The sequence below is a fragment of the Phytophthora sojae genome (genome assembly GCF_000149755.1).
Source record: "Phytophthora sojae unplaced genomic scaffold PHYSOscaffold_3, whole genome shotgun sequence".
In the NCBI taxonomy this organism is placed as follows: domain Eukaryota; phylum Oomycota; class Peronosporomycetes; order Peronosporales; family Peronosporaceae; genus Phytophthora; species Phytophthora sojae.
Genome location: NW_009258117.1, coordinates 10,592,251 through 10,612,459, shown reverse-complemented (window position 1 = coordinate 10,612,459; position 20,209 = coordinate 10,592,251). Strand labels below are relative to the sequence as shown.

Sequence of the window (20,209 nt, the reverse complement as noted above, 5' to 3'; positions counted from 1 at the left end):
AGCGTCAACCACCGCTGGTCAAGGCTTCATGGGCCCTAACGAGCACGATGGCTGACCTCAGTTTTCAATTCCCTGCATCCAGAGCAAGCAAGCGTCATTCACTGTGCAATTATGGAGCTGCCCTCTCTCAGTATCGTCAACGACGAAGAGCTGATGGATGAAGCTCTCGCGATCCTCGACAGCGTCGACATCGAGCGTCTCGGGGCTTCGGCCCCAGAACCTGCTCTAACCCTCCCTGAAGAAGAAGCAACTCAACAAGATGCTGCCGACGACTTGCTCAAGACCGCGATTCAAGCTGTCCACGCTGCGTATCCTGAACACGGGGAACCACACGACAACTTCAAGAGCCACTCCAAGTCCTTTGAATCGAAGTCGCGAGTGCCGGAGCAACCTGATAAGGCAGCAACGACCTGTCAGGACGGCAACAATCAGCAAGAAGCTGATGGCGGTAGCAGCCTCCCCATGCCAGTGCGTGGCCCGCTGCGCATATACACCACTGTTGTGGAGAAGCAGGCTCCACGACCTAGAAGCGGCGGGGGTCGTACGCGTATGCGCGAGCAATTGATCCAGCTGCGCTCGGTGGTGCAGAAGATGGAGCATCATCTCGAGACTCTACGAAGTCCACGCTCTCCTCGATTCACGGAGTTCCTTGAGGACAACGAGGCAGATGAGAAGGGAAGCAAGCGCGCTGCGGACGATATCTCGGGTGACGCCGCGGTGTGGCGCAACATTGCAATGCAGCAGTTCCATGCCCGTCGTAAGGCTGAGAAGCAGAATGCGGAGCTGCGCGAAAGCCTCGAGGCTCAGATTCAACTGTCCAAGCAAGTTGAAGACCTGATCCAGGCCCACCAAACGGACCCTGTAAGTTTCCTTAGAATGTAAACATTGGATCTCTCGCTTGGAAACTCATCTGTATTTACCTTTTGTGCGCAGAATCTGAGCGTGACACTTCCGTCGACCTCGGAGACTAAGGGTGATCAAAAGAAGGCAAAAACCATGGATAGCCACGACTAAACGGTCTGATCGCAGTCCCCAAGAGGCTTTCATGACGTTGCGTCATTACAAGACGCAGCATCCATCTACCACTTTACCGTAGCCTCGTAATTACGATAATCCCGCAAGAATCGAAATGATGAGGCCAACTCCCAGGAATGAAGCAAGTCTAGCGAATTTGTCAGGCAAGTGGTTGAGTCTTTCCAGTCGGAACTCCTCGCTGATGTCCTTGAGCTTGACGATACTGACCACCAGCAGAAAGTTTCCCAGATGACCCATCGCAATGCCCAACACGAGCAGCATACCGTAGAACGACACCATCAGCAGCAAGAAGCCCTGGAAGCTCCACTGGAAGCCCAGTCTCAGCGCCAGCGACGTATCGGACCGCCCCATTCGTCGAGCAAACGGCGCGTCCCGGGCACTCTCCAGGACCAGGAAAGCCCACGCGAAGAGCATCACCAAGTACGCGTACAGCACCACGGCCCACGGCACCTCCCCAATGAGGTAGACAGAGGTGCTGAGCATAGCCACAGGCCCAAGAGCCCACGCCACCACAACTTCCCGAAGCCCGACCATAGGCAGTGGCTCCTCCCCACGGCGACAGTAGATCAGTGCCAAAGTGACCAGCAACGCCATCCCTCCCGTAACTTCAACACTTTTGTCACAAATGACATGAGTCACCCCCAGCAGCGCCAGCTGAATGCCGTAAAACAGGAACGACCAGCGTCGAACTTGCGTCAACGAGAGTAAACTGCGGTGCACAAAAGAGCGGTCAAATTTCGTGATACAGTTATTTGAGGGACTGGCAAAATTATTTGAGGCAAAATGAAAACTACTTGAGGATGATCTTGCCGTCGGCAGCTCCCGGCTGTTTGGGCTGCAGCGTGCGCTGGAAGTTGCTGTACACGGCGCTGAGGTTGCCCAGCAGCTGGGTCAGCACCGCGCAGCCCAGGGCGGCCAGCGCGTCCAGCTGCAGGAGAGACACGCCGTGCGACTTGTACAGGAGACTCGCGGTCATGAGCACGGGGCACGCGGACGCAAACAACGTGCGCGGGCGCAGGGCGCTGCGGACGCTCTTCACGTACTCCATCTTGGTTCCCCCGAACTTTTGGACAAAAAGTAATGTACAGACTGTACAGTACAGTCCACAAATGTAGCCATTTCACTGCTACTCACCGCGAGTAGCAGTGAAAGCGACGACCGTTGTGGGCATGAGAATGAACCTTGCGAGCTGGCTCAGATGCGTTCGCGGGTCTAGTGCAGCCATACTGCAGTGAACTGGTAGCATCTCGAGTCGAAAGTACATGTAAGCGGTGAAGTACATGCTGAACGGTTGAGTCGCAATGGAATTGTCCTAAGCGGTCAAATCTTGGATGCAGGAATCTATGAACTTCGTCTTGAGCGTGCGGAAGCGTGGACTGTTTGTGTTACTGATAGCACTGCATCACGTGAGTCGACCGCCGTAAACGTTGCTGGCGAATGGTGTATTAATCAAGGCTGCTAAGCTCATACAGCAAGGAAGGATTCCTACCGTACTCAAAACTGCCAGGAGCAAGGCGAGGAACCCACGCGCAAGCAGTTAACGGCAAAACCGCCCATCTAAAACGCCAGGCTGCAAACGCTGGCTGACCCAGCTCCGTCTTGCCAACCGCTTTGCTGTGCGATTCGCACAGTGCGAATTTTCTGCGAAAACATCCACATCGCTTAATCAATCCCAGCTGTTGCCTGCTCGAAGAAGCCTCGATCTTCAGCGATGCAGGCACGCTGTCCTTACATTGGCACAGTACGTAAGCGACTATCCGTTCGCTCGTCGTAAACGTCTGGGCTGCCAACCGTCACAGTCACTTCCCAAATCGCCAGGCTCAGCGCACATCGCACAGTCGGACGATGTTGGGGAGCGCTGGAAACACGACAGCGAGGACGGCGGAGGCCGCGAACTTGCAGCGCAAAGACTCGGACACGCACTTGAGCGTCATCGAAGTTTCGGATGGAGAAACGACGTCGTCCTCTTCGGACCCGGAGGACCACCAGACATTCGTAGAGCCCTCCGCCGACAAGACCCCGGAGGCTAAGCCAGCCCCGACGAACGCCGCACCGACCAAGGTACTGTTCCTCGACGGCATTCGCGGACTTGCGGCCATCTTGGTGGTTATCCAGCACTCGCACGAGTACCCGACACAAGGGCTCCACCTCGGCTCAATCGCCGTCGACGCGTTTTTCGTCTTGTCCTCGTTCCTGCTGACGTGGCTGTTCATGAAGAAGAGTATGAAGCTGCTGGCGCAAGAAGCCAGCCCTCGGTCGTGGGCGTTCGCATTGGTGGACTACTTCCAGAAGCGCTTCTTCCGTGTGTACCCGCTGTTCGCAGTGACGGCGACGGTGCTGTCCTGCATGTCGTTCGAGAACCAGCACCGGTACTTCCGCTTGAAGAAGCCCGAAGACTTTGAGCTGAGCAAGGTGCTCGCGTTCTACACGGGCTACCGTCCTCACGTGTTTTGGACGCTGCCGTTGGAGATCGGATACTACTTCGTGATCCCTGCGTTCGTTTTGGTTACGCTGAAGTTGCGGCGCTACTGGTGGATTGGAGCGGTGCCATTGACCGTGTGGATCGTATACGAAGGCTTTTACGTGTACCGTAACAGCCACATGCCTCTCACGCCTCACCTCCACACGTTCATGGCGGGGTCGTTGGGGGCTGTAGTGTTCGTCAAGGCGGACTTGTGGATCAAGAAGACGGGGTTCAACTTCCGCTGGTGGCACACGCTGCTTCTTCGCGTAATGGAGGGAGTGGCCATTGCGTTGATGCTGAGCGTGTCTTTCCAAGGTTTGTTCTTCGACTGGGTACACAAAGACCCCGTGCCGGCGGCTCCGGGCTTTGGCTTTGTCAGCGCGCAGATGACGACGGTGTTCGTGATTGAAATGATCCGTCCGTCCTGCATCTCCACCATGTTCGAGTGGAGCGTGCTGCGCTACTGGGGCAAGATCAGCTTCTCTGTCTACCTGCTGCACTCGTTCATCGTGGACTACCCTCCGATCAGCCACCAGAAGAAGTACTTCAACCGGTTATTTGCTCGATTCGGCTTGATCTTGCTGCTGGCGACGGTGAGCTACCACCTGATTGAGTACCCGTCGCAGTTGTTGGCGCAGCGAGTATCGCGCTTCCTCGCCGCTCGAGAAGGAAACAAGTCGGGAGGTGGTCTGGTCAGGTTCACGTGCATGGAGCGGATCAACATGAGGAAGCAGAAGGTGCCTGTAGAGGTGAAGTGAGCGTGTGCATACAATAGGAACGTAATATATGTGGAATGAGAGCTGTCGATATAACTCGTCTTTGAGTAGAAGGTGGTGCAGCTCCTTCTCGACCAAGGCCGAATCAAAGCCACCCGCGTCGAGCTCTGCGCAACACCTGATAGAGATCGACAGTCACTCGATCCGGAAAACCACGAGGCAGTTCCCCTCCTTGTTGCAATCCCAGCAAAGCACGCGACTCGAAAGCCACCAAAGTAGCAGGAGCGGCGACAACAATCGAATCTTGGTCGGAGAATGTCACACCCAAATCTTGCACCGTGTACAGCTTGTACTCAGCGCGCGTCAACGTGGGCCAGATCGCCACACAAAGGACGTAGCGAACGCCCACAAACGTCGACCACCGCTTGGCCTTCCAGCCGAGTTGGCCGACAGCATCCCCCCCAGCGACGAGTAAGCCCAACTTCGACCTTGAGCGTGTGCCATTGCCAATAACTCTGTAGTTCTCCAGGCAGGGGGCCAGCGAGCGGTCCATAGCTCAAGTCCGCCTCGAGTCTAGGTTGAGTGGTGCGCACAAACGCAGTCATGTAGCTATTCAGGTGGTCGTCGACGATGTCGTCGTGCAGGAAGCTCCGATTGAACACCGAGCAGAACAGGCCGCGCTCTGGCGACGGCAACTCCACGATGAAGACCTGACCGTCACTCCACGCCAAGTGAATTGACTTGAGCTCGTGGTCCTCACTTTCGATAAACGCGTTCCATTCGTCCTCTGTCGCCTCGCACACGCGAATGGTGGTGCCTTCTGGCAGCGTCAGCTCGTGGTTTGAGCAGAGTGTAGCGATTGCCCGGTTGATACGATCTAGCGCCATAGCTTCTTGGTTACCGCCGATAGATCGCAACTGCGACGAGGTAAATTGACGTTTGAAAGTGACGCGGCCGATGAAAGATCCACAAGTTTGTACAATATATTCACTCATTTCAGAAGCTGTAGGTAAGTTTCTAGCCGGTGATGACACGCACACCTAGCGCTGCAACTTGGTGAATGTGCTTGGTGCCAGGCTGTCGGATGAACATCATGTTGGGCGGGACTCGCAGCTCGTCCGATAGCCAGTGGACAAAGGCAGCGTCGAAGCTCGAGCCGCAAACGTGCACGAAATCGATCTTCAGTTTCGGGTACGTCAGGTCAAATACGCGCGTCATCTCTATCATATCCTCCACGTTCTCCCGCTCGAGTTGCCGCCGCTGCACATCGGCCTCTGTCACCTCAGCGCTGCTGTCTTCGTCCAAATCGGCGTCCTCACTCACGTGAACAATGTGCAAATTGTGTGTCTGCTCGTTCTTGCGCACATAGAGAATTGCCTTGTTGAGCAGAGGCAGATCGGGCGTCTTGAGGAAAAATACAATAGGCGGGAGATGAATCTCCTGCAACACCGCCGTAATAGTGCGCCCTCCTTTAGCACCTGTGCGAGACCCGTCCTTCACTTTGCCTTGAGACTTGGCCGCTTCAATATCTTCCACCGCACCGTCGCGAGCACCGCGAGAAGGGAAAAGTTGTTGCATGATGTACAGCAGGATGCGCAGGATGAAGACGCGCTCCAGCATGATGAACATCGTGGAGGCGAAGACCACAAAGTACAGGGCGAAATAGGTGAAAATGGCGGGGTCACCCAGCAAATTACCCAAAAGCCCCAGCAACACCATAACCAGTCCGAAAATGCAACTCCACCACGGAGCGTGCACGTCGCGCGGGATGTCTTCCCTCTTCAACTTGAGCAACATGCACCCAAATGCAAAGAGCGCCATGACGCCCAAAAATGCGAACGTAAACACTCCGGCAAGAACTGTTGCATCCGCGCGGAGTAAAATCACCAGACTCGCTTGCAAGGCGAAGAACAGCAAAATGATGTGGTGGTTCGTGCCACGCCACGAGTTGGTGTAAGTGAGGAACGCCGGGAGTACGCGGTCATACGCCAGTCGACGCACCAGCCCCGTGATCCCCACGTAGGAGGTTAACACTCCTCCAGCTAGCACCACAAATGCGTCGACCGAGACCCAACTTTCCAGCCACTTGCCAGCCACCACGAGACCCATCTTTGCCAACACAACATCCTTGTCACTGTAAATTCCGCCAGGTCCTTCCAGCGGCAACACCGCCAGGGACAAAAACGACAGCAACAAGTTGTAGAAAGTGGCAAACACCCACATATTGCGTAAAGTTTTGCGGAACACGCCGGGCGCTTGCTCCTCCACGAACTGGGCCGACGTTTCGAAGCCCGTAATGCCCAGCATTGCCGACGAGTACCCGTAGAAGATCCCCGTGAGCAAGTTTCCCTTAACCACCTCTCCTGCAACGTTAACGCTCGGGAAATCCGTCTGCATGTTGGCCCAGAAAGTGTCGGGGTGTTGCACGGCGTAGTAAAGTGAAAATCCACTTAACAGCGTAAGCGTCGTCACATGAGCGACGAAAATTGCCAATGCAACAGTTGCGCTCTCGGCGATTCCGACGATAGAGAGAGCGGCAAACACAAAGAGTAACCCGACGGTGCCAGGAACCACACTCACGTCCACTTGAGTGCCTAGGTATCGCAAGGCCGACGTGCCCGAGACCACGCCCGTGGCCAGGTAGGAGATGATGCCTAAAGTTGCGGCAACGGCTGCGGTCCTCTTTGAAGTTGTGTTAAGCAACACGTTGTACGAGCCTCCATTTAGGGGAATTGCCGTCACGGCCTCCTCGTAGATGGAGCGGAAAAGATACAGCACAAAGGCAACAAACGTTTGCGCCAATGGCGTGAGCTTGCCGGCCTTGGCGGCGACAATGCCCGACGAGTAGAGCACACTTGCCAGAATGTCGTTGCCACAGATGGCGGTGCTCGGCCATTCGCCTAAATGTTGCTTGGGGGCGTCCAGGCGGTCGCGCGTGGCTTGGATTGAGTGCGCAGGTACACTTAACCGGCGCGTCTCGCCCTCGGGCGGGTACATCCACGAGGGGAGGTTGTGTCGCCCGCGCAGCTTGAAGTCGCGGATGCGGGGGGAACGGCGAGGAGGCGACTCGGAGCTGGAGGTGGGGGACGCGTCGGGCAGCGTAGTGGCGGCGTCGGGTGCGGGGGAGGACAACAGCGTCACCTTGAGGTCGTCCATGGCGAAGAAGCAGGAGCAGAGATCGGAAGATATCTAAGTATGAGGAGCCGCAGGATTCGGGTATGATGGAAGATGGGGTGAAACCAAGAACATGGCTACACTTTTAGCCAAGAAAGAGAAAGTGTGCCTTGCTCCAATAGCGGTGCTACGAACTTCGGAGGTCTTCGTAGTACGAAGACCTCATTCGTTACGAGCAGTGTCCCTGTCACCGAGGTTGTTACGTTGGCTTGGAAGTTCTTGCGGTCTCAGTTGGTTTAACATGCTTTCATCGGGGGGGGGGGCTGCCCATTGCTGTTTCCAACATCTCGTCAATGCGGGCTCATCAAGGTTTTGGGCGGCTGTCACCATGCGAGTACCTTATTTGTTGGCAAGTTTGTGGGCGAACACCAATATCAATCACTGCGCGGGGCGAATTAATCAAGGCAGGCAACCACTCGATTGGCTGCCGAGTGCCACCTTTTCTAAGCTTAACGCCGCAGGAGCAGTCTGCTAACATTGCAGTGCGGGCGACAACGGCAGCGAAACAAGGCAGCCTGTCGGGCATCTATCCGGGATGTTTGCCTGTCCACGGTGGCCGCAGCTGCGGCTCGGCAGTACAAAATCCGCAGTACTTACTCGCATCGATGCAGCTGTGCCCCTCGGCGCCAAGATGCCCAGCGTGATCATATCAGACTGACGCTCCACATGCGGCGTAATAGCGGCGACCGAGCGCGTTTGAGCGAGTGGCGGTGGCTGGAAGGTATCAAGCGTGCAAAGCCTGCCATCATCGCCTCGCCGGGCAAGTTGCCAGCGCCAACCAGATCTAAAATCTCGTTGCCGATATTTGGCGTGCACGCGCATGCGCGCATATCAAAGCGATCTTTCGCTGACTCAGCGAGCTCTATGGAGTTATTATCCGTAGCCGACATGGCTGCAACATGAAGTGGAAGGCCCGTTGCCAAGCTCGAGCACTTCGGCCGGTATCCACCTGCAGCTCAAGCACCACGTTGCCTGAATTGAGACTTTTTGCCAGCGAGCTGTGGGGGCTGAGCCCATTGCTGGCTCTTTTCTAGGAATATGTAGCTCACCCAGCCAGCGGTCAAAAATTCACTTGCTTTTTGTATTGGTCTCGGCGTTACTCGCGCGTCACCCCGTTTTTCTATGCCAAGAGTGCCGGCCACCAAACCAAAAGCCCCGCCTGTCGCGGTAAGTCTCTCTCACTCAGCCAACAACCACTTCGCGATTCTCCACCGAGTTAGCACTCTCTAAAGCCCACGAGGAGCGAGGGACGGTTAAGCTAGTGCTAAAGCGACAGGGGGCACCATGGCGGACGCGGCGAGTGCGGCCGCGAGCGTGACGGACAAGGCGGCGACCGAGGACCTGACGCCGTCCACGACCATCCTGGACGGCATGCGCGTGTACTTAGTGATCGGCGCCGTCGGCTGGATGGCCTTCGAGGTGGGGCGCGTCAAGCTGCAGCGCGCCTTCTACTGCCGCGAGGACAAGCCGGAGACCACCAACTCGACGGTTACGCGAGTGCGCCAGGCCAAAGTGTTTGGGTGGCTTAAGTTGCTCTTCTTCACCAGTGACGATGAGATTCTCGAGCAGTGCGGGATGGACACGCTCTTCTTTCTGCGCTTTTTGCGCTTATGCGAGAAGGTCACGTTCGTGGGCATCTTGTGCTCGGCGGCGAACTTCCCCATCTACTACTACGCCAAGCGCGACTCGCTGGACTCTCTCTATCGGATGACGCTGTCGCACCTGGACACGGACGAAATGTGGCGCTTCTGGTTCACCGTGGTGACCATGTACCTGGTGTCTCTAACCGCCTGCTTCCTGCTGTGGAAAGAGTACGAGGAGTACATTCGCAGACGCCACGAGTTCATGTCGAGGAAGCACACGCAACAGTATACGGTAGTGCTAAACGGGTTACCCCCTAACCTGTGCACCCAGCAAACGCTGCGCAACTACTTAGAGTTGCTGTTTCCCAAGTCCGTGTTGCACGTGTATGTTGCGCTGGAGTGTCGCGACCTGGAGAAGCTTGTTGCCGAGCGCGTTAAGGTGCGCAACAAACTGGAGCACGTTTTGGCTCAGAGTGCGAAAACCGGCGACCGGGTCATGACCCGCGACAAGCTCCTCGGAGGCGAGCAAGTGGACGCTGTGGAGCTGTACCAAGAGCAGCTTAAGGAGCTAAACACGGCCGTGGAGAAGGAGGTGCGCTCCATTTTGCGTAACCAGGCGGGAGTTGCCCGTCAATTGGTGGAATCCAGCGGCGACGACGAAACTTTCTCGCGAGGTTTTAACCAGAACTTCGACTCTGCCAGAAGTGTCAACTTTGTCTACAAGGAGGAGGAACTGGACGGAGACGCACTGGAATCGAGGTACATCAAGTCTCTAAAGCGACAGGACAAGAAGGCTCTGGGCATTATGCGTCCTGCAGGCTTCGTGACTTTCCGCAGCCTGAAAGCCGCCCAGTCCTGCACCCAGATCCTGCAAAGTGCCGATCCTACGCAGATGCACGTGGAGGCCGCAGCCCACGCCGACGACGTGGTGTGGGAGAACATCGGACTGTCGAAGAACATCAAAGACACGTGGTTCTTGATCTCGATGGCTCTCAGCACGGCCATCATCCTGCTCTGGACGGTGCCCACGGGTCTCGTGGTGTCGTTCGCTAAGGTTTCCACCCTCGAGAAGCAGTGGGCGTGGCTGGGCCGAGTGATCGAGGACAACCCGTGGGCCAAGTCGCTGCTGGAGCAGCTGTCCCCGTTGATGCTGTCGGTCATGACGGCGCTGGCTCCAATCATCTTCGGCATTCTATCCAAGCGAGAGGGCCACGCGTTTGCGTCTCAGGTGGACGCTTCGCTGCTGAACAAGCTGGTGATTTACCAGATCTACGTGACCTTCTTGCTGCCGATTATCGGTGGTACCGTCATCGATGCCGTCATTGGGTCAAGCGACACGAACTTGACCGACGTGAGCGCCATTCTCAAGCTTATCAGCGACTCTGTGGCCGTGCAGTCGTCCTTCTTCATCACGTATCTATTGGTCAAGACGGGACTCAACCTGACGCTAATCTTGCTGCGCGTGACGCCCATCGTCAAGGCCGCCATCTACCAAGTGTTCGCGCCCAAGCTCACGCCTCGTGAACGCTCGTCGCCCTGGTTCGGCCTCACGTCGCTGGCCCACCCTGGAGACTTCGGCGCATCCGACCAAGTGTCCGAGTACTACCTGGTGCTCATGCTCGTGCTGGTGTTCTGTGCTATCGCGCCGATCCTCAACTACTTCGCTATGCTGTACCTGGTGTTGTCGGACTTCGTCTACCGCTGGGCCGTCATGTGCGTGCACGACCCGTCCACGCAGACCTCTGGCACGTTCTTTCCGTCGCTCTACCGCTTCATTGTCGGCGCGCTCATGTTCGCGCAGATCATCATGGCGTCCGTGCTGGCCACCAAGCAGGTGGCTCTCCCCGCCACGTTCTCCATCATCCTGCCGTTCATCACGCTCGCCTTCCATCTGTTCGTGAACTCGCGCTACCCGCAGATCGCGCTCAACCTGCCGCTGGACCAGGCCGTGATGGTCGACTCGCGCCGCTCGCGCCAGATGCAGGACCTGGAGCGCGTGCTCGAGGACATGTACATGCAGCCGGCCATGCTGGAGCGCGGGCCGCTGGAGCCGGACTACCAAGGACTGTCGAGCGACCCGAACCCGGAAAACCAGCTCGCGTCACCGCCGCCTGTCGAGGTTTGTGCATTGCGTGCAGAGTCTCGCAGTGGAGACTGTGTAATGAGCAACGTCTGACGAGTGTTGTTTGTGTGTTTTGACTGACAGAAGGACTCGTTCCGGTCTCAAGACAAGCAGATCTTCTCACCGGTATAGATTTTGATACGACGTTGTTCATCTTGTTGCCGGCCCGCTGGTGCTGTGGCTAGTCGCGTCTTGAGCGGTTCAGTGCCAGCGGTCGACGTTGCGCAGTTGTAATACAGCATTTCGATGGCCGTAACCTTACTTACTTGACCTGTTTGTCTGTCTGTCCTTTGTCGTGGATTGTATGTAGAATAACGCGCAAGGAAGCCACCCCGCCCCTTACGAGCGCACGGAGAGCGAGCGGCCCAAACGCCACCACGATTCCGTCGGCGGCCTCGTATGATTTGGCGTCAGCGTGACTGACCAGCGCCCGGAGTAATAGGCTAACGCTGCCTGTGAGTACGTCAGCTCTGGGCCAGAGCTGGCCCGGAAGTAAAACAACGAAAACTTATGTATTCGGCCCTCCGACTCGCTCGATAAAGTTCGCTGTTTACCAGCTCGGCGCGGCTGAGCCTTGGTATCACATGGATGCAATCCGCGCCTTATGATCTCGATCAGATTTTTTCGCTTCAATCATATCGTAGAGTGCGACGATGGGCATATCAGCGACTTGAGTTGAAGCTCTTCCAGTTCTTCCCAGTAGCCGCCACCCATAATCAAGCGATAGTCAGCCAGCCAGCCAGCCAGATAGGTTAGATAGTCCAGCTCGAGACAATGCTCACTCGCTCGCTCGCTTGCTGGCGCAGGAATCAAGACAGGCAGGCCGAAGGGGGGTCGCAAGTGCGTGGCGTGCATGGCCACAGCTGAACTAAACAGCGAGGTGCTGGCTACTTTATCGGGCCGTTATCCTGCCGTTACTCTCTCGGAAGCTTCTAAAAATCTTTTGCCAGCCAATCACAACGCATAAAACAGAAAAATCGAACCTTTTTTATAGAGCCCGTTGGTGTCCGAATAAGACCCAGGCACCGAGCACTTTCCCGCTGCGCTGTCGACCAGCTGCAAAGCACAACGAGCTCTGCTCTGCTCTTTTCAAACAGTCACCGCCGCGCGTATTGCACACGCCAGCCTGTCCTGCAGACTTCAGCTGGATCCGCTGGGGCAGAGAGGAGAACAGGTATCGACCTCGCGGCAGTTGGCGCCCGCCCGTCACTACCTTATCCGCGTCGGCCTCGCCGTTATTGCGGCCTCCTATCCCCCCACTGAGAGCCTTGGCCTTCCTCGGTGGAGCTAGGTGGTATCTATCACTATGCACTCGCCGCTGGCAGTCTCGCAGATTTCCCTCTCCAACAGCTCCTCGTCCAGTGGCGGTGGTTCCGCCAGTCGCAGCCAGGCCAGTCGCAGCAATGGCAGCAGGATGTTCGACGTCGAGTCGCCGTCCGCGGCGTCCGCAGCCAAAGACTTTCTGTACCAGCGACAGCTAGCACCGAACGCGGTCCCATTGCTCGTGAGGCTGCAGAGGCGTCGGATACTGTGGACGGCCGTGCTCGGAGTGTCCGTCATCGTGGTGGCCACGGCCTTCCTGCAGAGAGGAATCGTGCTCAAGTCGTACGCTGTTAGCAGCGGCGGATCTGCTACTGATACCGACGACATTGAAGCCTACAACTTCTACGTGGGGTTGTGCACGTCAGTGCTGGTAAAGCCCTTGCTTGGATTGGTGGGGGCGGTGATCCCCGCTGTGCTGCTCTGCTTCTTGACCGAGATGACGATGCAGGAGACGACTTCAAGACGAACCCGGTTGATTTTGGCTTTACTGAGCAACGCGGTGCTGTGGTTCCTGCTGAATGGATTCATGGCTCTTTATGTGAGCGAGCAGACAGCTCAAGTTGATGCGGCGATTGGCGATAGCGATTTAGCGGGGTACGAGAATTCCTCTTCGTTCTCGGACTTTAACCGGACATCGAGTGTGGACACGATCCTCCGGAGTGCGATGCAGATGCCGGACGCCACAGCGGAGAACGCTGAAGGACAGTGCAGTCGGCCGTCACCGCGAAGGCTCCCAGCGCAATTGAACTATGGCTTCCCGTCTCGTCAGTGGCTTAGTGAAATATTACCAGTTGCTCCAGAGACCACAAGCTCTAACACGCTTTCGGTATCGCTAAGCGACGGAGTCGATACGACTGAAACACTTACGATGCCTATGGAATTGACTACTGCTCGGAATCTTGTGGGCTACGCGCTGCGTGCTACCGACGATTTTTACCGTGAACAAGACATGGCGGCAAACGCCAGCGCGTTTGAGTTGCTGGATCTGCCCGAAGGTTTTGATTCTGCGTCCTCCGATGATGCGAGTATGACTCAGGCCCTTGTTAAAGCCACGAACGCCACTTTAAACTCCGCAGTCAAAACTCGTGCACACCTGCGAAACTTTAGTGTGGCTGAGAGTAGCGTGGAGTTTGTGAAGCTCCCGTGGGACACAGATAGTGGTGAATTGGTGTTTGAGGGCGTGACGCTGGAGATTCCCATGGACGAGGATTTCTTGCGTAGGGACCTCACACTACTCAACGATACGACGCAGTCCGTCGTGTATGGAACGCAGGTGCTAAACGGGCTCTTTGAGATTAATGCAAAGGAGGAATGCGGTCGATACGGATGTGTCGTAAGCCCCGTGGGAGCCGCGCTGACTACCGCCCCAGCCGACGAGGGCAGCCAAGTTCGTGCTCTACCAATCTGCTTGGACGCGGACGGTAGCGAAGACTATGAGGCGACGATGGACGTGGACGGCAACGACTGTGAATTTCGTTCCAATAATTCCATGCTGGTGCTCAGTTTTGCCAAGAGAATCGTTGGAGATGCCATCAGCTCGTCGCTAGTGAACAACTCGAACGGTGACGCGCTCGTGGTTATGCTTACGAACGCGCGTAAAATTTATCAAGTGACTGCGGGCCGATTGTCATGGGAAACTACGGACCTTGCAGCTAAGTATGAGGCTTCGTGCGAAGCTACCGGTAGCGATTGCAATGGTCTTGCATTTCCTCTCTCCACCGACGATCGACAGGTTATTGTGGGCGCTGGCCATTTGCCGGTGAGCAATTTGACAATTTATTCCCCGTCGCTGCTGCTGTGGACGCCTCTGGTCACTTCAAACGTGCAGGAGGTGGACCGGAGCGATATTTTGAAGAGCGATTTTGTTTTCCCCGACAATTTTGACGACGCTACAGGGTGGCAACCCGTGGACGGATCTCGATGTGAACGTGAGCGTGGAGCCTTTATGGACCGAGTCCAGAGCTCGCATCTTTACTCGGAGCGATCTCTGCACCCAGCCTACCAGTCCGCTCTGTTTTGGCTCTTCCAGCATGGCGTGGTGAAGCAGAAGCTGAGCAAGACCACGCTGGCGTTCGATGCCAGTGTGAAGTACGTGGATGTGACGCTGTCCGTGCCACAGCTCTCAGCTACTCTCACGTTTATTGGATGCGCTATGCTGGTACTTATGAGCGTGCTGGTATTTTTCGGCGGCAAGAGCAGGGAGACTGAGGTCGAACGGCACTTCAAGCCGCACCACTTGGCTCGCGTGCTCCTAGACGACGAAGCGTTCTCGCATCGACTGCTCAAGTGCGACCTCCTCAACATTGGCAACAAGTACTTGAACAGCTCCGAACTGTTAGATCAGTTCGAGATCAGCGGATTGGCGCTACGGCATCGGAAAAGACCGTCCGACGTGCTGATTGTGCCTAAGAACCAACAATCCACCACAGCGTCCGCCGCATCGAGCCAGGCAGTGCACATCGTGTAAGTAGCGTATAACATTATAGAAATAATTTACTATCCCCGCTTACTATTGTTTTTCTTCACGTTACAAGAACATTTACAGCTTTTGAATTGCTGAAGTATTCAACACTTAACATTGACAGGCAAATGTATAATTTCCTCGCAAATGAATTTCCTGCCTAGGCGTACACAATCCTGAACTTCTCGAACGCGTAGAGGAACACCACCATCTCCAGTTTGCTGCCGGTCTCGGGGTCTCCCCAGTCGGGAAAAGGTAGAGTCGAGCTGTGAACTTCCGTGTGGCAGACTTCATCTTGCTCGTCAAGCAACGCAGAGCTCAGAACCTCCTGAGCGACTTCGTCCAGTTCGAGCCCCAGCCGCTCACCATCTTGACAGCATTTACCCGGAAGAAGTCCGCCAGCATCCGGTGACTGCAGCATTGAGACTTGGCTGCTGACGTACACGTGCTTCTTGGTGAAGGCATCCACCAGGTTGACTCCCAGTTCCACCTCCATTTCCACGTCTTCTCTCTCCGGCTCGTCAGTGAAAACATCGTCTCGCTCGAGAGCGCGCTGGTGGACGGGGGCTTGCATCTTATCGGCTTTGGTCGGTTGGTCGAGAGGCGAAGTGTCGGTCGTTCCGTCGATCAAAAGCCGCCGAACCCGAATGAACGCAGAATGAACGGCCGTGCATCCATCGAAAAGCCACGCGCGGCGAAACACCCAACTGTGCAGACCGAGTTCGTGTGCGTCTATGTTGGAGTCTGACTCTTCCGTTACGGACAACCTGTCAACGGGTTGTCAGTAGGGTGCTCCTTAAAAGTAACGTGAGGCTCAGAGATAAATGCAAATCGTGATGGCGCCCGTTCACAAACGGAACGAGAAATCTACGAGTCTGGGTAGATCTACGGCAAAGGCATGGGTCTTGGAACAAGGTTCAAGTGCGGATTATACATGTACGGCGTATGCATTCGTGTTACTTTATTACCACTCAGTAACTTACTTTTGAATTATCTTATTACATTGACCAGGAGATCACTGACAAAGAAATTTTTTTATGCGTGGAATTGCTGTACAATGGAACCATGTTATAGTTGCGCGCTGCTCAGATACTTACTTCGTATATTTTTTAAGACTCGTGGGCACGTTGGTCGCAAAAAGGCGAATAATTTATTTATTTATCCACGAATTTTATAATACCCTACCTTGGTACATTTAGGTATTTGGATGGCATGATGATAACATGTTTCACCGCACACCCGCCACTGAACCGTTGGGAGGTCATCACAAACTAAACCTATCATGACATAGTGCTAACTGAAGTAGCCCATCAAGCATTTTCAAGTTATCGACATATCCAACGAAAGATTGTGTCTTAGAACAGCCATATCCAAGCCTTTATCCGATAGATAACACTAGATCGATAACCTTCTATAGAGTGTGACAGTGATTGTTTACTGAAAATAATCCCAAGACGTTGGTCTTACAACCATGCTCAGCAGGCATCCCGAAAAATAATAATGCCCGAAAATATAAAAGTATTTTCGGATACAATACTTTATGTTGGGCATTGCCGTTTGCTTTATCCGAAATTTATGTAGCCGATATCTAAAATTCGGTATTTTACTTCTGCTCATCCTGCTCCAATCATTAGTTGTGGTCAAACATCGCGCTCTACCAACGTAACTTTGCCGCTAGTCCTCACTTTCAAACAAGCACCCAGCACGCACATCACGACTCGACGTTAGCACCATGACCGACAATCTCCTTGCTGGCCCCGCTCCGAGGCCTACCTTCTCGCCCAGGCCTTGTAACTCTAACAGATACGACGTCTGTTAGAGGTTCGAAAGACTTTCTCGACCTTGGTGTAGACACACCAAAGGCTACATACATTTACGACCACCACGACGGGTGGTCCATAGAGACTTAGGATTCCTATTGGCTGAGAGCAGCATCTCTTAGCCAATGAGCGACATGCATAGCATTGGAATTCTGACAACCAGCCGTTGGCAGATTCCTAGTTTAGAATATTACATTTAGAGGAATTCAGAAACATAAAACAAAAATAGCAGTTCTCATTTTAACCCAAAAACATTATTTGGATCGTTTCTTTAGATTAATCTATACTCGGAGGCCCGAGTATAATTACCTCTAATTTAAACTAAGCTACGCTTCCTCACATTCACGTGCACACGTGTAGGCTAAAGTAGTGAGCCAAAGTAGGCCCATTACACCTGGTAGCACTTTGTAGTCCGTCCAACGACCGACTACCTGAGTTCGTACGTCACCGCACGAACGCGGAGCTGAGAACCTTCCCATGGATACGGAGGTGTCCATGGAAAGCTCCACTACGCCTGCAACTCACGTTGGCCGCGCTGACTGTCCCCACCTGTCGGACCCAGAGTGGGAGGCTCTCCAACGACTGTCAACAGTCATTGGTGAGGCGGCTGTAGCTACGATGCTGCGTACGCTAACGCCGACAGAGCAACATGGTGTTGCTCTGGGATTCATCATGAGGGAGCAGCGAGATGCTGCTTCGTCTACCACGGTGTCGTCGGGGACGACACCGCGCGCGCAATCGCTGAAGCTCAGCGTGAGCAATTACGTTGGAAGAGAGGGCGAGCCTCTCCTCCGTTGGCTAGTCGAACTCGACACTGCCATTGCGGCTCGACGCATCGTCGACCCGTTGTCGAAGGTCGCGTTCGCCATGTCATGTCTTGGCGGACGTGCAAGAAGTTGGGCGTATGGACGCCGACTCTCGGATCCTACGTGCTGTAGCACGTACGAGGGTTTCAAGGAAGAGCTCAGACAAGCGTTTGAGCCACCGCAGAACGAGTTCCGGTCGAGGGCGGAGTTCCTCGACCTGCAGCAGGGCAAGCATGATGTCCATACTTACGCTCAGAGAGCACGGTACTTGGTCTCGAACATCGTGACCAATCCGATCGACGAGGCGACCAAGGTCGTCACGTTCATGAAGGGGCTGAGAGATGGGCCTGTGAAGACCTATCTCTTCCGTGAGTACCCGAGTACTCTAGAAGCTGCAATTACTCTTGCAATGCAGGAGGAGTTAAGTCTGCGGCAGGCTAAGCTGCATGCACATGTGCCGAGGCCACAGCCACGCCCGGTAGTGAGGACGGGAGGCCCAGAACCCATGGACCTCTCGAGTGCTGCAACTGCTGGACCCCAGCAGTCGCAAGGAAACAATGTGCGATGCCACCGATGCGGTAGAATCGGTCACTTTGCTCGGCAGTGCACGGCCCCCGTGCACCAGCAGGGTGGCTATCGCCGCGGTGCCGGGCCAACCAAACAAAAAACGCTGGACGCCAGCAGGCGCGGGGCGCCCTACTGGTAATGCAGTTCCGTGTATCGACCTTTGACACGCGACACTGAGGACTGCAGCCCCCGGTGAGACTCATTATCACTGCAAGAACCAAGATGACAAGCCTGACCTTCTCATCCTGAACATGAACTCGATGAGAGCATGCAGCTCTGCCCGTGCTTTGGTAGATTCTGGCGCGTCGAAGAACTTTGTTCGACTGCGAAGTCTATCAAGGCTTGACTTCGAGGATTTAAAGATACCTCGAAGTATGTTGGAAGTACGACTGGCAACGGGTGCCGTCGTGAAGACCGAGGAGCGCATGGTACGCGTGCGCTTCACGTATGAAGATCAAGAGTTTGTCGAGACCTTTATCGTCCTGGATCTGGACGATAAGTTTGACATTGTATTGGGTATGCCGTGGCTTGCACGACATGATCCGGTCATCGATTGGGAGAAGCGCACTCTCGTGCGCTTCGGTCGCGACAGCGGAACAGTGAGCGATGGCCCTGTTGCCGCTACGCACTCGAGACAGCGCCTAATGCCGCTGTCCCGGAGCGCCCTGGGCGCGCGCGAGCCCGCGCGCAAGAGCAGCAAGCGCCGGCGTCGCCGCTGGCGGCTCAAGGAGAAAATGTGTTGATCTCGGAGATCGACACCCGCTTTTCAGCGAATCAGGAAGAGTCTCCGGCCTCAAGGGGCGCGGATGACGCAGGCAAGACACACGCCTCAGCCGTGGAGGCTGACGCGAATCTGATTGGATCAGGTCTGGCCAATAATAAGAGCCAAGGTGACGTAACGCCGTCGACTCCGGGAGTCGATGGCTTGGTTGAATTTGATTCGTCGGCTCGGGGAGCCGACGCACCCTCCGTAATGGAGGGCTCCGCCAATAACAGGCGTCGAGGTGAAGATGGCGTGTCGGCTCCGGGAGCCGACGCTGCAGGCGGTGCGGACGGTTGCAAACGTCCCGCACCGGAAAAACTTGCATGCTGTCGTGCAGCCGGGCTGCACGACGAAGCGCCAGGCGACCAAGCCGGGCTTGAAGTCGCTCGCCCGCGGGATGAACCCGCCGGTGGTACTGAAGATCACCCGTCCACGGCTGGGCCTGGACGAGGTCAAGAACCAAGCGGAGCCGGGCTCCGCAGAACAAGAAGACGGCGCATGCAAAGGTTGCTGTGCAAGTCTCGGCCTGGGGCCGAGACGCTACAAGGAATGTCTGCTGGGCACACGGAGGCAGAGAAATCGGGCGTCGAGACGTTGAACGTCTTGACGCGTACCAGTGCCGGGTTCCGGTACAGGGAGATGACTCTCGCTAACCCTCCGACACAAGCATCGGAGTTGACTTCGCTTCCAGTCATGAGCTGGAAGCACTTCGCGCGTGACTTGCACGATGGACGCATCGAGCAAATATGCATTCTCTCGGACGCCGAGAGAACGAAGAGCGAGAATGAAGAACTGAGGCAGTTCTTTATGGAGACCACCACTGAGAGTGAGGACACTCTCAGTGCGAAGACTAAGAAGGAGCGCTTTGAGGAGCAGAGCTGGGACTCGCTGAGGTCGAGTCCCTTCTACGAGATTCTACGGAAGCACGCGGACGTGCTTCCGGAAGCGATCCCTGCGGAGCTTCCGCAGGACAAGGGCATCCAGCACGAGATTGATCTCGTGCCGGGGACGAAGTACTGTGTCACGCGGCAGTGGCCACTGCCGCGAGAGCAGGTCAAAGCGATCGACGACTTCTTCGAAAGTCGTCGCAAAGCTGGACAAGTGCGGGAATCGAAGTCCCCGCACAGTGCTCCAACGTTCTGTGTCAAGAAGCCACAGGGCGGTTGGCGCATCGTTCATGCGTACAACAAGCTGAACGATGCGACGATACCGGCGCAGACGCGGATACCTCGAAAAGATGTCATCATCGATTCGATGGCCAGGAGCACTATCTACAATGCTCATGATCTGCGCGATGGATTCTATCAGATCCTCATGCGTGAGAGCGATATCCCTCTCACAGCTGTGAGCACGCCGAGCGGCATACTCTGGGAGT

General features: G+C 55.5%; 7 protein-coding genes across 7 annotated transcripts; 4 read left to right on the top strand and 3 right to left on the bottom strand.

Moving 5' to 3' along the window:
- Positions 1 to 111: 111 nt before the first annotated feature.
- On the top strand, positions 112 to 882 carry PHYSODRAFT_299877 (hypothetical protein; the record flags this gene model as incomplete). Its single annotated transcript, XM_009527151.1, has 1 exon — positions 112 to 882. The coding sequence occupies one exon, from the start codon at positions 112 to 114 to the stop codon at positions 880 to 882; it is 771 nt and encodes a 256-aa protein (XP_009525446.1).
- A 222-nt stretch (positions 883 to 1,104) lies between these two features.
- Positions 1,105 to 2,317, bottom strand: PHYSODRAFT_299876 (hypothetical protein; the record flags this gene model as incomplete). The annotated part of the gene is made up of 3 exons (XM_009527150.1): positions 1,105 to 1,795; positions 1,830 to 2,124; positions 2,170 to 2,317. 3 exons carry the CDS (start codon positions 2,315 to 2,317, stop codon positions 1,105 to 1,107), a joined length of 1,134 nt encoding a protein of 377 aa, XP_009525445.1.
- Positions 2,318 to 2,880: 563 nt separating this feature from the next.
- On the top strand, positions 2,881 to 4,257 carry PHYSODRAFT_252183 (hypothetical protein; the record flags this gene model as incomplete). The annotated part of the gene is made up of 1 exon (XM_009527149.1): positions 2,881 to 4,257. The coding sequence occupies one exon, from the start codon at positions 2,881 to 2,883 to the stop codon at positions 4,255 to 4,257; it is 1,377 nt and encodes a 458-aa protein (XP_009525444.1).
- A 103-nt stretch (positions 4,258 to 4,360) lies between these two features.
- On the bottom strand, positions 4,361 to 5,102 carry PHYSODRAFT_330465 (hypothetical protein; the record flags this gene model as incomplete). Its single annotated transcript, XM_009527148.1, has 2 exons — positions 4,361 to 4,645; positions 4,704 to 5,102. 2 exons carry the CDS (start codon positions 5,100 to 5,102, stop codon positions 4,361 to 4,363), a joined length of 684 nt encoding a protein of 227 aa, XP_009525443.1.
- Positions 5,103 to 5,232: 130 nt separating this feature from the next.
- On the bottom strand, positions 5,233 to 7,371 carry PHYSODRAFT_252161 (hypothetical protein; the record flags this gene model as incomplete). Its single annotated transcript, XM_009527147.1, has 1 exon — positions 5,233 to 7,371. One exon carries the CDS (start codon positions 7,369 to 7,371, stop codon positions 5,233 to 5,235), a length of 2,139 nt encoding a protein of 712 aa, XP_009525442.1.
- Positions 7,372 to 8,673: 1,302 nt separating this feature from the next.
- Positions 8,674 to 11,148, top strand: PHYSODRAFT_360288 (hypothetical protein; the record flags this gene model as incomplete). Its single annotated transcript, XM_009527146.1, has 1 exon — positions 8,674 to 11,148. The coding sequence occupies one exon, from the start codon at positions 8,674 to 8,676 to the stop codon at positions 11,146 to 11,148; it is 2,475 nt and encodes an 824-aa protein (XP_009525441.1).
- Positions 11,149 to 12,508: 1,360 nt separating this feature from the next.
- On the top strand, positions 12,509 to 14,928 carry PHYSODRAFT_350953 (hypothetical protein; the record flags this gene model as incomplete). Its single annotated transcript, XM_009527145.1, has 1 exon — positions 12,509 to 14,928. One exon carries the CDS (start codon positions 12,509 to 12,511, stop codon positions 14,882 to 14,884), a length of 2,376 nt encoding a protein of 791 aa, XP_009525440.1. The 3' UTR covers positions 14,885 to 14,928.
- Positions 14,929 to 20,209: the final 5,281 nt, after the last annotated feature.